The 12,376-nt window shown below is 47.2% G+C and overlaps 2 protein-coding genes across 2 annotated transcripts; both read right to left on the reverse strand.

Moving 5' to 3' along the window:
- Positions 1 to 304: 304 nt before the first annotated feature.
- On the reverse strand, positions 305 to 2,021 carry LOC117840118 (probable methyltransferase At1g29790). The gene has a single exon (XM_034720578.1). It carries the CDS (start codon positions 1,867 to 1,869, stop codon positions 580 to 582), a length of 1,290 nt encoding a protein of 429 aa, XP_034576469.1. The 5' UTR covers positions 1,870 to 2,021; the 3' UTR covers positions 305 to 579.
- A 2,251-nt stretch (positions 2,022 to 4,272) lies between these two features.
- On the reverse strand, positions 4,273 to 10,560 carry LOC117840117 (protein POLLEN DEFECTIVE IN GUIDANCE 1). The gene is made up of 11 exons (XM_034720577.2): positions 9,857 to 10,560; positions 9,255 to 9,406; positions 8,200 to 8,303; positions 7,164 to 7,252; positions 6,998 to 7,071; positions 6,773 to 6,923; positions 6,366 to 6,533; positions 5,829 to 5,926; positions 5,610 to 5,732; positions 4,955 to 5,023; positions 4,273 to 4,866 (listed from the first exon to the last, which is right to left on the reverse strand). Exons 1-11 carry the CDS (start codon positions 10,434 to 10,436, stop codon positions 4,666 to 4,668), a joined length of 1,809 nt encoding a protein of 602 aa, XP_034576468.1. The 5' UTR covers positions 10,437 to 10,560; the 3' UTR covers positions 4,273 to 4,665.
- Positions 10,561 to 12,376: the final 1,816 nt, after the last annotated feature.

Below are 12,376 nucleotides of genomic sequence, written 5' to 3' on the forward strand. Positions count from 1 at the left end.
GGGTGTTTGGATCCTGGAGCTAAAGTTTAGTCCGTGTCACATCGGATATTTGGATACTAATTAGGAGGACTAAACATGAGCTAATTATAAAACTAATTGCAAAACTCCTAGGCTAAATCGTGAGACGAATCTATTAAGTCTAATTAATCCATCATTAGCGAATATTTACTGTAGCACCATATTGTCAAATCATGGACTAATTAGGCTTAATAGATTCGTCTCGCGATTTAGCCTAGGGGTTGTGAAATTGGTTTTGTAATTAGCCTATGTTTAATACTTCTAATTAGTGTCCAAACATTCGATGTGACAGGGGCTAAAATTTAGCCTGGGGATCCAAACACTCCCTAATGAGTTGTCAATGTATATAATTGGTGTACACTGTTGCTGATTAATTCCTGCATTTTCACATGAGCTTGCTCCAAGATTTTTCCTAGATGACATCAAAAGTCATAATTAGAACACTTGGACAACGATAAACTGACCTTAAAAAAGTTAACCTAAGGCACTTGGACGAACAAACCAAAACAAGCAAAGCCGCCTTAGCTCATAGCACAGATTCACACTTTCACAGTGGCGTTATCATCCTTCCCCATCCTCCTGGTCAAGAGTCACTTCCTCTTCAGATGGATGTCGCCACGAGTTCTTGAGCGGCTTCTCCAGCAACGCCGAGAGGTACATCTCCTTCCTCTCCGCCCCCCTATCGAGCTTCCTTCTCGTCACCCACCTCAGCTTGCCGAACCCGACGCTCTCCACCACCTCCACGTACGCCGCCATCTCCGCCTCCCCGCAGAAGAAGTGGTCGAGCCAGAAGAGCCCGCCGGGCCGGAGCACCCGGTACACGTCGAAGAGCGCGAACTGCAGCGCGGCGGGCGGCATCCAGCCGCTGAGCACGTGCATGGAGTGCACCACGTCCAGCGTGTTGTCGAAGAAGGGCAGCCGCGCCGCGACGCTCACGTAGAGCGGCACGACCCCGCGCGCCGCCGCGACGGCGCTGAAGGGCCCGTTGAGGTTGACGGTGGTGGCCACCACGGTGACGCCGCGCTCCCGCATGCGCACCGCGAAGGTGCCGGACCCGCCGCCGATGTCGAGCCCGATCCGGACGGACCCCGGCGGGGACGCCGACGCGAGCACCTCGTCGATGGAGAACTCGAGCGGGGTACTCTTCTTCTTCTTGCCGTCGCCGCCGGTGGTGGCGTTGAGCCAGCGGTGGTGCTCCCGGCCGGCGAGGTCGAAGCAGTCCTTGCAGTCGTCGAAGTGCGGGGAGCGCGCGCGGTCGATAAGGCAGCGGAAGGACTTGCACTTGTAGGCGGACCAGTGGACGGAGCGGTCGGGCGGGGTGGACCAGAGCGCGTCGGGGTACGGCAGCGGTGGCGCCGGGTCGGGCGGCGCGGCGGGGCGGCAGCGCCGGCGCGGCAGGGGCTCGCAGCCGCGGAGGAGGAGCCGCTGCGCCGGGAGCTCGTCGTCGGGGCAGGAGCCATTGACTCGATACGACATGAAGGCCGCCAGCAGGTCCGGGAAGGCCAGGCACGGGTGGCCCGCCGGCGGCCGCAGCTCGGCTGTGCCCCAGTTGGGGTTGCGCCCGTACGGCAGCGCGTGCGGCCCCGCGAACGCGTGGAACTCCGGAGGGAGCTCCACATGCTCCGGTATAGGGACGGTCCTTGGACCCGTCGCCGGCGCGGCGGTGACGGGCGACGGAGGCGGCGCGCAGGAAGAGGAGGCGAAGAGGAACGTGGCCAGGTTGGAGCCGAGGAGGAGGACGGCGTAGAGGAGCGCGCGGCGGAGAGGGACGCCCGGGGCGGGGTCCGCGTACGCGGCCATCCTTGTGACGGAGACGGACATGGAAGCCGATCGAGCGTGCGTGTTCTCCATGAGCGCGCTTGGTCGGAGCCGGAGGAGCAAAAGGATCGGATACCGCGCGAATGCCGACCCGAACCGGTGGAAGGAGCGGGTGACGAGTAGGACGGTGTGTTTTCGACGCGATCTCCCGGATTCTCCTCTGTTTTGCTCGCGATCCGCGCTCGGTTTGCTGGAGAGCGAAGCAACGGGAGCCGGGAGGAGGGGTGGGTCGCGTCGGCGACGACCTCGTGTCGCGTGGCGGCCCCGGTTTGCGGCGGGTTACGCCGAGGATGGCCGTTTCTCCCGAGGCGGTCACGGACTCACGGTGTTTAAGTGTAGGTGTAGCGTAGCCCATTCCGTGGCGGGTGATCACACGAGAGACGAGACTGATCAGCTCAACGGTGCATGGTGAGACGACAGGGATTGAAGGCGAGCTTGCCTCACTTGTGGCGTGTGGCAACGTAGTAGAACTGTAGCAGTAGAGGTCTAGCTGGCTCGGTCAATCGGCTCAAAGTACACGTATATACGTTCACACGCTAATGGTATGCACATCTCACACAATTCTATTATAGTAGGCTGTACCTGATTTCGAGGTCAAAACAACGTAGAACAAGGTAGTAGTTGCCTAGAATTTGGCCTCATTCTCAGCCATGCATAAAACAGTAGAATTTCTGCAGAAATCGTGTGAAATACAGCAATAAGATTTGCAGTTGCCAGTTGCTCTACAGGTTCAGAGAATCAAAGCACGCAGCGGACACTGCACGCTACACGGTCATCGTCTTCCAATCCAAGCCGCCATCGAAGGCACTAGCAACCTACTCTACTCCATTGATTTGCCAAAGCGAAGGGGGCCTGGAGAAAGAAACGCCACTCCCAACTCCCTCCACATCTCCTCCCTCCCCTCCACCCACATGGCGATCGAGGCGCAGGCGTCTCCATCGCCCTCGCCGCACGGCTCACGGCGCCTTCGCCGCGGCGGCGGAGGATTGCGAGGCCAGGGGCTTTCCCGGGGTACGTATAAACGAAGATGGTGGAAATCCACGGCGGCAGCCGCCGGCCTTCATCTCTCTCTTCTAGGCTTTTGACTCCTCCCTTCTCCTCGTTCGAGTGCGGCGCGGGCGAGGATTTCGCGCACGGAGAAACGATGCTCCTGCCGGCGCCGCGACAAGTAGAGGCAGCCCAAGCAACGCGGCGGGTTCGGGGAGCTCGGAGCCGGGCCATGGCGACGGGGATGGCGATGTAATATTTTCCATAAACCCCCCTAAATTGGATCGCGACTATTGATCGCGATCCAACTATTTATATAAACCCCCCTTTCCCGGCAGGCTCCGGCTCCGGCAGCCTCGTCTGGTCATCAGCAACGAGCTTACGCTCCTACTCTGTATCTCCGCTTGTCCCCTCCTCGCCTGCAGGCTCCCCCTGCCGCGTCCGTTTCTCCTCGGTCCGCTCCTCCGCCACTGCCAAGCCCAGCCAACATCCTCGTCCTCGCAGCGCCAGTCTCCACGCCAGCCGCCATCCAACGCCGTCCACGAAGCTGCTGCAAATGTCCGGAGTCTGGACGGATCTCCTGCGAGCATTTCTCGTTGCTGCAATGCAATGGTGCTCCATCTGTTGCAGAAGTGAGCGAGAGGGCCTGGAGTCGCTGGTCTGCTGGACACTCGCCGCACCGTCCGGCATCGTCATCACCAGGCCGCCGGCTGTTGTTGATCTTTCTGTAGCTGCTTCATTCAAGCACAAAAAATGTTCCTGTTATTTGCCGGAGCCGGAGCGGCAAGCCCCGCGGGGGCGGCGGTGGATGGTTGCGGGGCGATAGGCTTTGCCGGAGTACGGCAACGAAGGCGCCGGCAGCTGGGGATCGGAAGTCGGAACGACTGGTCGTCCCCTCCCTTTCCGTTCGTCTCGTTCGAATGCGAGAAGTAGAGGCGGCCTGGGCACGAGGCGTTGGCCGCGTCGAGGAAGTCTTCCTCCCATAATGCTCGCAGCCAACAGGATGAATTTAGGGGGTGAGAAACTCTGATATATGAAAGCGTCAAGATTCGGCTCTCATTGAGAAAAGAATCGCAAACACACGCACCAGCGCAGAAACAGACGCGCTGTGTTAATCTCATCGAGCTGTTGTTGAGCAATAGTACTGTCTGTTTCTTTTTCCCAAAGGCCCCGTTTGGATCATTGGAATTGAATTCCATCCTAATAATCATAATTTAGACACAAATTAATTAAGCTAATATAATTGTATGTGGAATATAGTTGTATATTATAGTTGGTGATATGGGAGAGATACTTGTATGCTGCACTTCTACTATAGAGAAGCGAGTCTAAGAGCGTGCTATAAGAATTGAATTCCATTCTAATAACCATAATCTATAGAATCAATTTCCATCTCCCACCCCATGAATTTAAGATAGGCTTATATCTAAACTTTGGAAAGTTGTGGAATGCCACATTCCAACATAAATTAGCCTACTCCATAAATAGATTCCAATTCCTTGGACCCAAACGGGGCCAAAAGGAAATGTACAAACATCTTACATGACAAGATCAGGATATCTTTGCTAAGTGACAGCAAATAATTTAGGATGAAACTAGGCTATGCACAAACAGAGGTTAGAGAGAAAATGTAAACACCGCAAAATTGGACTACAAGTAGTTCCTTGAATAGACAAATCTGTTGGAAGATGATACTGTGATATTCATCTGTGCTGTACTATACTATCAAGACTTTCTGTCATATAACTCACAGCAGCTGGAGTGCTTGCTATACTTCACGCACCACAGGAAATGATCTTCTCAGAGCTGTAACCGTAGCACCAGAATTGTGGTGCCATTTTTTCAGTCCACATGTTGCTTTCTTTTGAGCCGTAGATTTACATACCAATTTGCAAGGCAGCGCAGTATCAACCCCACGAGTATCTTGAATATCGCGAGCATAAAATAGGTCAGAACTGACCAAAGTAAAATCCAGAATACTCTCCAGATAAACGGGCCAGCGGGAAGGAGGGTAGCATATACTGGAGTCAATACACGGATTACCTAAAGAAACAATACATTTTTTTGTGTAAGTAGTCTGTAAAATGTAACATGGCACTACAAGAGCAAGGATATTTGGGTAAGCACTTACCACACAAGCTGGGGCAAGGGGAATGAATGTTAAGTCCTTCTGACGGTCATCAGGTTTGTCATTCAAAATCTATAGTGAAAATTTTCAGCACAACGACATTAATAGTGGTCTAGTGACTAATAACCAAATGTGTTGAAATTCTAGGCAACTGAAGTTCAATGCCACAAATGTTTGGTATGCTCAACTGTGCCCAGGACCTGGGGAGAACCAAAAGACAGAAGGAACTGGAACATTCTGAAAACTAATGTTCAATGCATGCCAATCATCAGTCCAAATGGCAAGTGGACTTTTTAAGTAAATGCACCTTAATACATATAACGTTTTGCAAACACTGCTGTTAGGAGATTGTAATAACGCGGAGTATCATAAGAGAATCACTGACAAAGAATTACAAAAAATCCAGGAGGCAATGCCGCAACAGTACAGCAGTAATAAAGTCACCAAATAAACTTGAATATTTCGTAATTGTGTGCGTATATATGTTTTTTTAACTTGATAATAATCAAAACACCTAGTTCTGTTAGATGATCGAATACCTAATTGTTGCTTAGCATCTATTTTAAGTATCAAATGGCACAAACCCTTAAGCCTGAAATACAAGATAGAGTCGAGATAGCATACAACATGAAGTTAAATACTAGCATCAGCACCTCACCTGCTTGCAAAGATCTTCCAAAAACTCCGAATAAGCAACTGGCTTTATCTCATTAAATTTTGCAAGGAAAGAATGCTTGATAGCATCGATAAGCACTTCACATAAAAATACCAAAGACGCATTCTGCAGTGACAATAAATAAAATGCTTGAAAGAATGTTCGCTTTTGAAAAAAAAACTAGGATTAGAGGTGACAATGGTGGAAGAATAATGAACGTACAATAAGAAAACTGTCAAACCATGGACCCTCTGCTTCCAAGATATTTTGAGCAAGTACGAATAGCAGAAAGGCTGTGATGTGAAATCTTTCGATGATGTCTGCAATTTACAATGTTACAAGAAAATAAGCAGCATCTTCGTGTGAATTTATTATCAAGAATAAAATCATTAAAGATTGGAAAAGATGAAAATGAAGTTTTCTAAATTTAGAGCAGCATAATAACTGAGTGTAGAGAAAATATTTTAATTATTGTTATCAAACTACTGATTGAAGCTAAGTCCTTGTCAAGAAAAAAGAAGAAGACGCTAAGTCTTATATTCTTTCTAGCATAAGTTGTTTTGAACTTTGCGTTGGTAGATGTAAGTTGTTTGTAGATGGTTCAGTTATGTGAAGCCTATGTAGAAACTTATTTAGAAGTCCAATTCAGCATTGTTTGACATCTAAGTGTGTAGTCAAAGAACTGAAGCCTAACCGGTATAAAAGTCAAAAGGACATTGTTTGGAATAATAGAGCAGATAGAATCATAAGCACACTCACCATAGTATACCAAATTATGAAGGTTCTCTTTGCTAACACGCTTAAATACATTGCTTTTGATCTCAGCAAAATTGTTTGATACCAGAAGAGCCAATAATGCATTGTTGTGGGCAATAATACATGTTGACAGGGTGATCGCCTGAGCTAACAGGACAAATGAATGGACAAGTATAACTTATTAAGGAATTCAAAATGAGATGTTCCATAACATCAAATTGCAGTAGTAGCGATAATAGAAGTAAATCTACAATGTCACTATAGCAGATTTATATCAAGTAAACTCATATAAATGTAATTATTCAACTGAAAGTAAAGGGAGATTAGATACTGACAAATTAGAATTCAACAAACTTAACCTATGGTTAGTATCAAGAAAATTAACTGATGCAATTTGCAGAGAAGGATATCAAATGCAACAACGGCTATTGCCTCATCCAAAAGGAACCGCAGCAATTCAAATGTCACATTATCTGTTGAGCAAGCTGATAACCCCTCAGCTGAGTTGAAAAGAACTTGCAATACATCCTCACCGAATGATTGACAGAGTTTGTCAAAGATCTAAAACAAAAACACAGGTCAACTACACAAACTATTAATGACACATGTATATTTCAGAATAAAAGTTCACTCACCTCTAGTACGTTGTATACCACATAAAGCTTGATCGTGCCCTGACCACGAATGACATGGTAAATTAAGCTAATATCTGACACAAACAAGAATCAATTGTGGGTGGATTATCAAATATTCGTAGACTATCCATTTGTTCAAGCAAAAAAAAAAGAAAAAGAAACCAACCTATCATTTGCAAAGAAGCAACTCCTAGGGCTAGAACCACAAAACACCCATAATCTGATAAATCAGCAGCATTTGGTTGCAGAAACTTCCTGTCACAAATACACCGGATAAATAATTACATGATCCAATATGCCGACCAAAGAGAGTAAACAGGAAAGAGTGGCTTGTATAAAAATCTTAAAGAAAAACTGGTAAACGACACTTTGGGCTACAAATGCGTAGAGCATCAGAACAGGAAATGAAGAAAAGTAGTAAATAATTTGAGTGGTTTATGGACCGGTGAAGTTGGCTATAATAAATGCTCAGAAATCCGTATCTACGGCAATCCACCCAGTAAGCTAGCATTGGCAATAGATGATACCAAGCACAAACTAGCCACTTGACTGGAAAATAGGAAAATAAATATATTTTCACTTGTCCTGCCAAAGTATTTCTTTGAAACAGGTCATAGTTTATGTAATTACAGCATGCATATCCCTCTCGAATTAAATCATGCCCTTTACAAGGATCTCAATTTCTTTCAGATAGAGACTGCTGCATTTCAAACTGAGATTATGTCAACAGGAAAATACATGTAACTTCTCTAAAAAAATTAATATACTAGAAAATAAATCATTCTTGTAGATCGAAAATATAGTAAGGCTCCCTTTGTGTTGAGTTAAACATCTAATAGAAACTAGTTTCTCAAAAAAACTATGGGTGAGGTTGTGGGTTTAAACTTTTGATAGCTAGCGCAGAAACGTCCCAACCAGACCCAGAATTGATACCCTAAGATCAGTTCAACAAGTAATGTTTAGGTGCAATTATTTACAACAAAAATTTTAGCTAAAATTCTTAATAGTAATTTTATGTGAAAATTGTATAAGACGACATCAAGCATAATCGGTTCAGCATCTACAATCATTTAACATCACAGAATGTTATCCTGATGTCAATATCTTGCTAACATTGGTTTAGTACAAATATGTTTCAGGCAATAAACAATCAGAATACTAGAATGTATTTCATCTAGTTTACAGTAGAACTGCAAACCCACCTGGTCTTCAGCAGCCGCCAGATAGTAACCACAATTCGTGCAGGCATAATTGTGAGCAATGACAAAAATGAATCCAAGCAGACGAAGAATCCTGTGACAATTAGCTGCAGCATTTTATCATAATCAAACATCTCTCTGATCACACAAACAAATGCGTAATAATTCCTGAAACATGTGAAGTGCACCCAACCAGATATGATGTTCATAGCAGCAGAGACATCATGCGTACATATGACCTAGCCATCCATCTAGACATAGTCTCTCTACCCAACAACTGAATATGTGAGGATACATGACAATTCTGGTAAGTGTAATCTTTACATAAGTTGGGGGGGGGGGGGGGGGGGGGGGGATGGATATCTAGATTTGATGCCAGCTAGTTTTTGTGTATCTTTAGTCAAATATATATATTTACGTGTAGAATTAAATAACCTGGTTACTGACTTAAATTATCATTCAACATCATGATTCGCAGGAATATAACATCCCATAGTAAAGAGTATAGTATTTATTTATTACCCAAAATCTTGTACTTCTGTCTATGCCATGAGATTACTCAATACCTGATTATCAAAATTCATTAGTTAATATGTACCTTTGTTAACTTTGGCAGCTTGACACTAACTATATGTTTGCTATAATACATACCGAACTTCCTTGAAAACTAAATGTTGCATAATCTTTTCAAATCTAATTATCCTTGAGAACATCTTGCGCTCGATTGATCGCATGTAATTACCATTTGTCCATGTGTGGCACATTCTAAAATTAATAGCTAAATTCAATCAAATCGTTTCATTGTTGGTTCATTCAACTACTACCCAGAATCAATATCCGCCTTTTCCTATCAATACCCTAACCAGCACAGGAATTCATTCATAATCATTAAGACAAAAATATGTGGTGAGTTGTTGGTTTCAGAAATATGCCAAATTGCCAATAACTCTTGCATATCAAATCATTTTCCAGCAATGAGTAGCAAAGCAAATAAATCAACTAGAACAGCATAAATAATCCAAAATTCAAATATCACCATTAGAAGTGCAGATGCATACCCGCTCGCATCTCCATGGTACATGAAACATAGTGTTGTACACCCGCTGTCGTTTTTTCTCATTACCCACTGCAATTGTGCTTCTAAGTGCATTGCCACCATATAGTTCGCCAAGGAAATATCTGAATGGTGAATTATCAAGGCGCTCGACTTCTGCAATAGCAGAATGGTTAAAAGGAGGTGAGATTATGCACATCTAGGGCTTGTTAATTCAACACGAAATAGCCCACTCTAACTAAATGTAGAATAGAATCTACTGCTGCAATGAAAATTGTTCGACTAAATTCATTACTCTGTTTTATGGTCAGATCATCCAAATTTAGCCGGATATACAAAACACATCAAGAATGACCCCGAGCAAAGCAAAACAAAAGAATTGGTATTCCAGCCTGTGCTATCTTTACAGCCCAATGCTCCAACTCTACAACGCAATAAAATTCATAAACAGTGCATTCTACTTTGTTCATATGACAGAAAATGGAGAAAAATCATCTCAAGAATTTCCATGCAATGTGTTCTATAAAATCAGGACTGGTGAAAGGACTTAGCATTATCACAATAAAAAGCAAGCGGTTTTGCGTAAGTGAGCAGCAAGATCTGTACCTCCGAGAATGTTGCCATTCTCCTTCATGTACTTCTCCCAATCCAGCGACTCCTCCTTCTCCAGCTTCTTCTTCACGCCCCCATTTGCCTCAGGTCGCCACGCCGCGGCCGCCGCGGCCGCCACATCCGCCACCGCCGCAGCAGCCGCGGTGCTCTCCCGCGTGCTGCTGCCGCAGCTGCTGGCCCCATCCTCCGCGGACGCGGACAACACCCTCCCGGCCCCGGAGACGCTCCTCTGCCTCAGCTCCACCCCGACATACGTCACACAGCTCGCCGCGGACCTCTCGGGCTCCGAGCTCTCGCACACAGTCTCCGCCGTCGATCTCAGATCCGTGACCCTGAACGCCGCGACCGCGTCGCCGACGCCCTCCCCTCGCGGCTCCTCCCCCTCCGAGGCCGCCTCCTCGATCGGGGGGCTCCGGAACCCGCGCTTGCGCTTGGACCGCCGCCTGCGGCGGCGCTGGCCGTCGGACGTGGTGTCGGGCAGGGAGCGCGGGGAAGTGTCGTCCGCATCGTCGGCGGTGAGGTCGCCCGCGAGGAGCTCGAAGGAGAGCTGGCGGCCGCCGGGTCGGACCGACATGGGAAGCTGCCGCGGCGGCGGCGGTGGCGTGGGCCGCGCACGACGAGGGGGCGGCGTGAGGGTCCCCCGCGAACCCTAGTGGAGGACGTCGCCGCGCGCCGCGGCGGCGAGGAGCGGAGGCGGGGGGGGGGGGGGGGTAACGGGCGCAGAGGAGAATACTTCTTTTTCCGGTCGCGTTTATTATGAGGGCGTCTCCACTGTCCAGGAGCGATCCGTTTCTACACAGGAGCTCCTCAATTTTATCAAAAATGCCACGATGTATAGGAGCAGCTCTCGAAGTGTTTGGTTACGTCACGTGGAATGTTTAGATTTAATTAGAAGTATTAAATATATATTAATTATAAAATCAATTGTATAAATGAAGGCTAATTCATAAGACGAATCTATTAAACTTAATTAATTCATGATTAATACATATTTCCTGTAGCAACACATGATCAAATCATGGACTAATTAGACTTAATAGATTTGTCTCACGAATCAACCTTGATTTATGCAATTGGTTTTGTAATTAATTTATATTTAATACTCCTAATTAGTATCTAAACATTTAATATGACAGGAACTAAAATTTAATTCCTGTAACCAAACTTTAAACTTTAATTTGATAGGGACTTTATGCAATTGGTTTCTGGATTTCTTTGGCATTTTCTGTGACCGTGAGATGGTGACGAGTGATGACACGATGATGAAAGTCGGATCCTGGGAAAGTGAATGTTCTTTCCTGATTCTGGGGTCCTTTCCAGAACTTAAATCTCGGCACTGTCATGTTGTTTTCTAAGAAATATCATTTGCTAAGAAAAAAAAATATGTCAACCAATACACTGTCTATGGTAATCATACGTGCAGTTTATGAATGAAAATGAAACGAAATTTTCTGCAAATTACAACTCCAGTACGCAAGAACCAAACAAACCTTCTAGCGACACGCTGACACTGAATGAATGAATATACCTGAACGCATATACGTGGATCGAGAGAGATGGACGATTACTTGGTAGTGGCAATTTACAAAACAGCAGAGGGTGGCAGACGGTTGGCATTTGGAGTTGCTACGGGGTCAGCGCCTGTGGCGGGCAGCACGAGCTGCCCCCTTTGCTGCGGTCCTGGGTGCAGCAAGACGGCACGGATCGTGAGGCATCGTCCAGCTCCAGCGCCGAGATCCTGGCCGCGCCCGCCTCTGCTCCGCCGCCGTGCCCGCGCGGCCCCGTCCTCGCACCGCGCGCGGCCGTGACCACCAAGGCCGCGAGCGCCATGGCCAGCAGCAACCTGCAGGCGCACGTCGTCGATCTCGCGCGCACAGCCATGCTCGATCGGCAGGCACCGATCGACTTGTCGTCGTTGGAGACGTCACGATCTCTTGGTTGGGTTCCTTCTTCCTTCCTTGGCTTCTTGATGAGCAAGGGCGAAGGATATGCGTATATATAGAACCGAGCCAGTGAGAGGAAAACACGTGCACGCATGGCGGCAGGAAATACGGTGCCATTTTCCGAGGATCATCGGCGAAGTTCGCCTGAGGTTTTCGCGGGTTGTAGACTTGTAGCTAGTGATCCAACGCCGTTCCGCGCTTGCATTGCACTTGCACGGCGCGGTTCCTCGCCCGCACCGCGGAAACATACGCGCCCGGCGCCGCGCTGGTACTTGCCGGGAGTTTTCAAGATGAAAAAGCGAACGGCGGTAGTATACTCCGTCCCTACTTAAAAAAGATTTTCCACAAGCTTACAAAATAAAGCTGCCGATCCGTTCGTGGAAAATCATTTGCCTTCTCCTCGGGGTGTTTGGGAGCACTCCACCCCACAAAAAATTGCTCCACTCCACCAACTTCAAAAATTTCGCAGCCAAACGTGTCTAGCTCCAGCAACTCCGGCTCCAGGAAAAAGGTGGAGCAGGGGGGTAGATCCACGTTTTTTTGGAGTACCTCAAGAGGTGCTCCAAAAACC

The sequence above is a fragment of the Setaria viridis genome, chromosome 9 (assembly GCF_005286985.2).
Source record: "Setaria viridis chromosome 9, Setaria_viridis_v4.0, whole genome shotgun sequence".
Classification (NCBI taxonomy): domain Eukaryota; kingdom Viridiplantae; phylum Streptophyta; class Magnoliopsida; order Poales; family Poaceae; genus Setaria; species Setaria viridis.

Bases quoted from the DNA above. Each gene is read 5' to 3' on its own strand.
- LOC117840118 (XM_034720578.1), bottom strand. From the start codon at position 1,869: ATGGAGAACACGCACGCTCGATCGGCTTCCATGTCCGTCTCCGTCACA.
- LOC117840117 (XM_034720577.2), bottom strand. From the start codon at position 10,436: ATGTCGGTCCGACCCGGCGGCCGCCAGCTCTCCTTCGAGCTCCTCGCG. The intron at 5,733-5,828 runs GTACGTTCATTA...TTGTCACTGCAG, and splicing joins GGTTTGACAGTTTTCTTATT to AATGCGTCTTTGGTATTTTT. The intron at 5,024-5,609 runs GTGAGGTGCTGA...TTTTCACTATAG, and splicing joins TGGAAGATCTTTGCAAGCAG to ATTTTGAATGACAAACCTGA.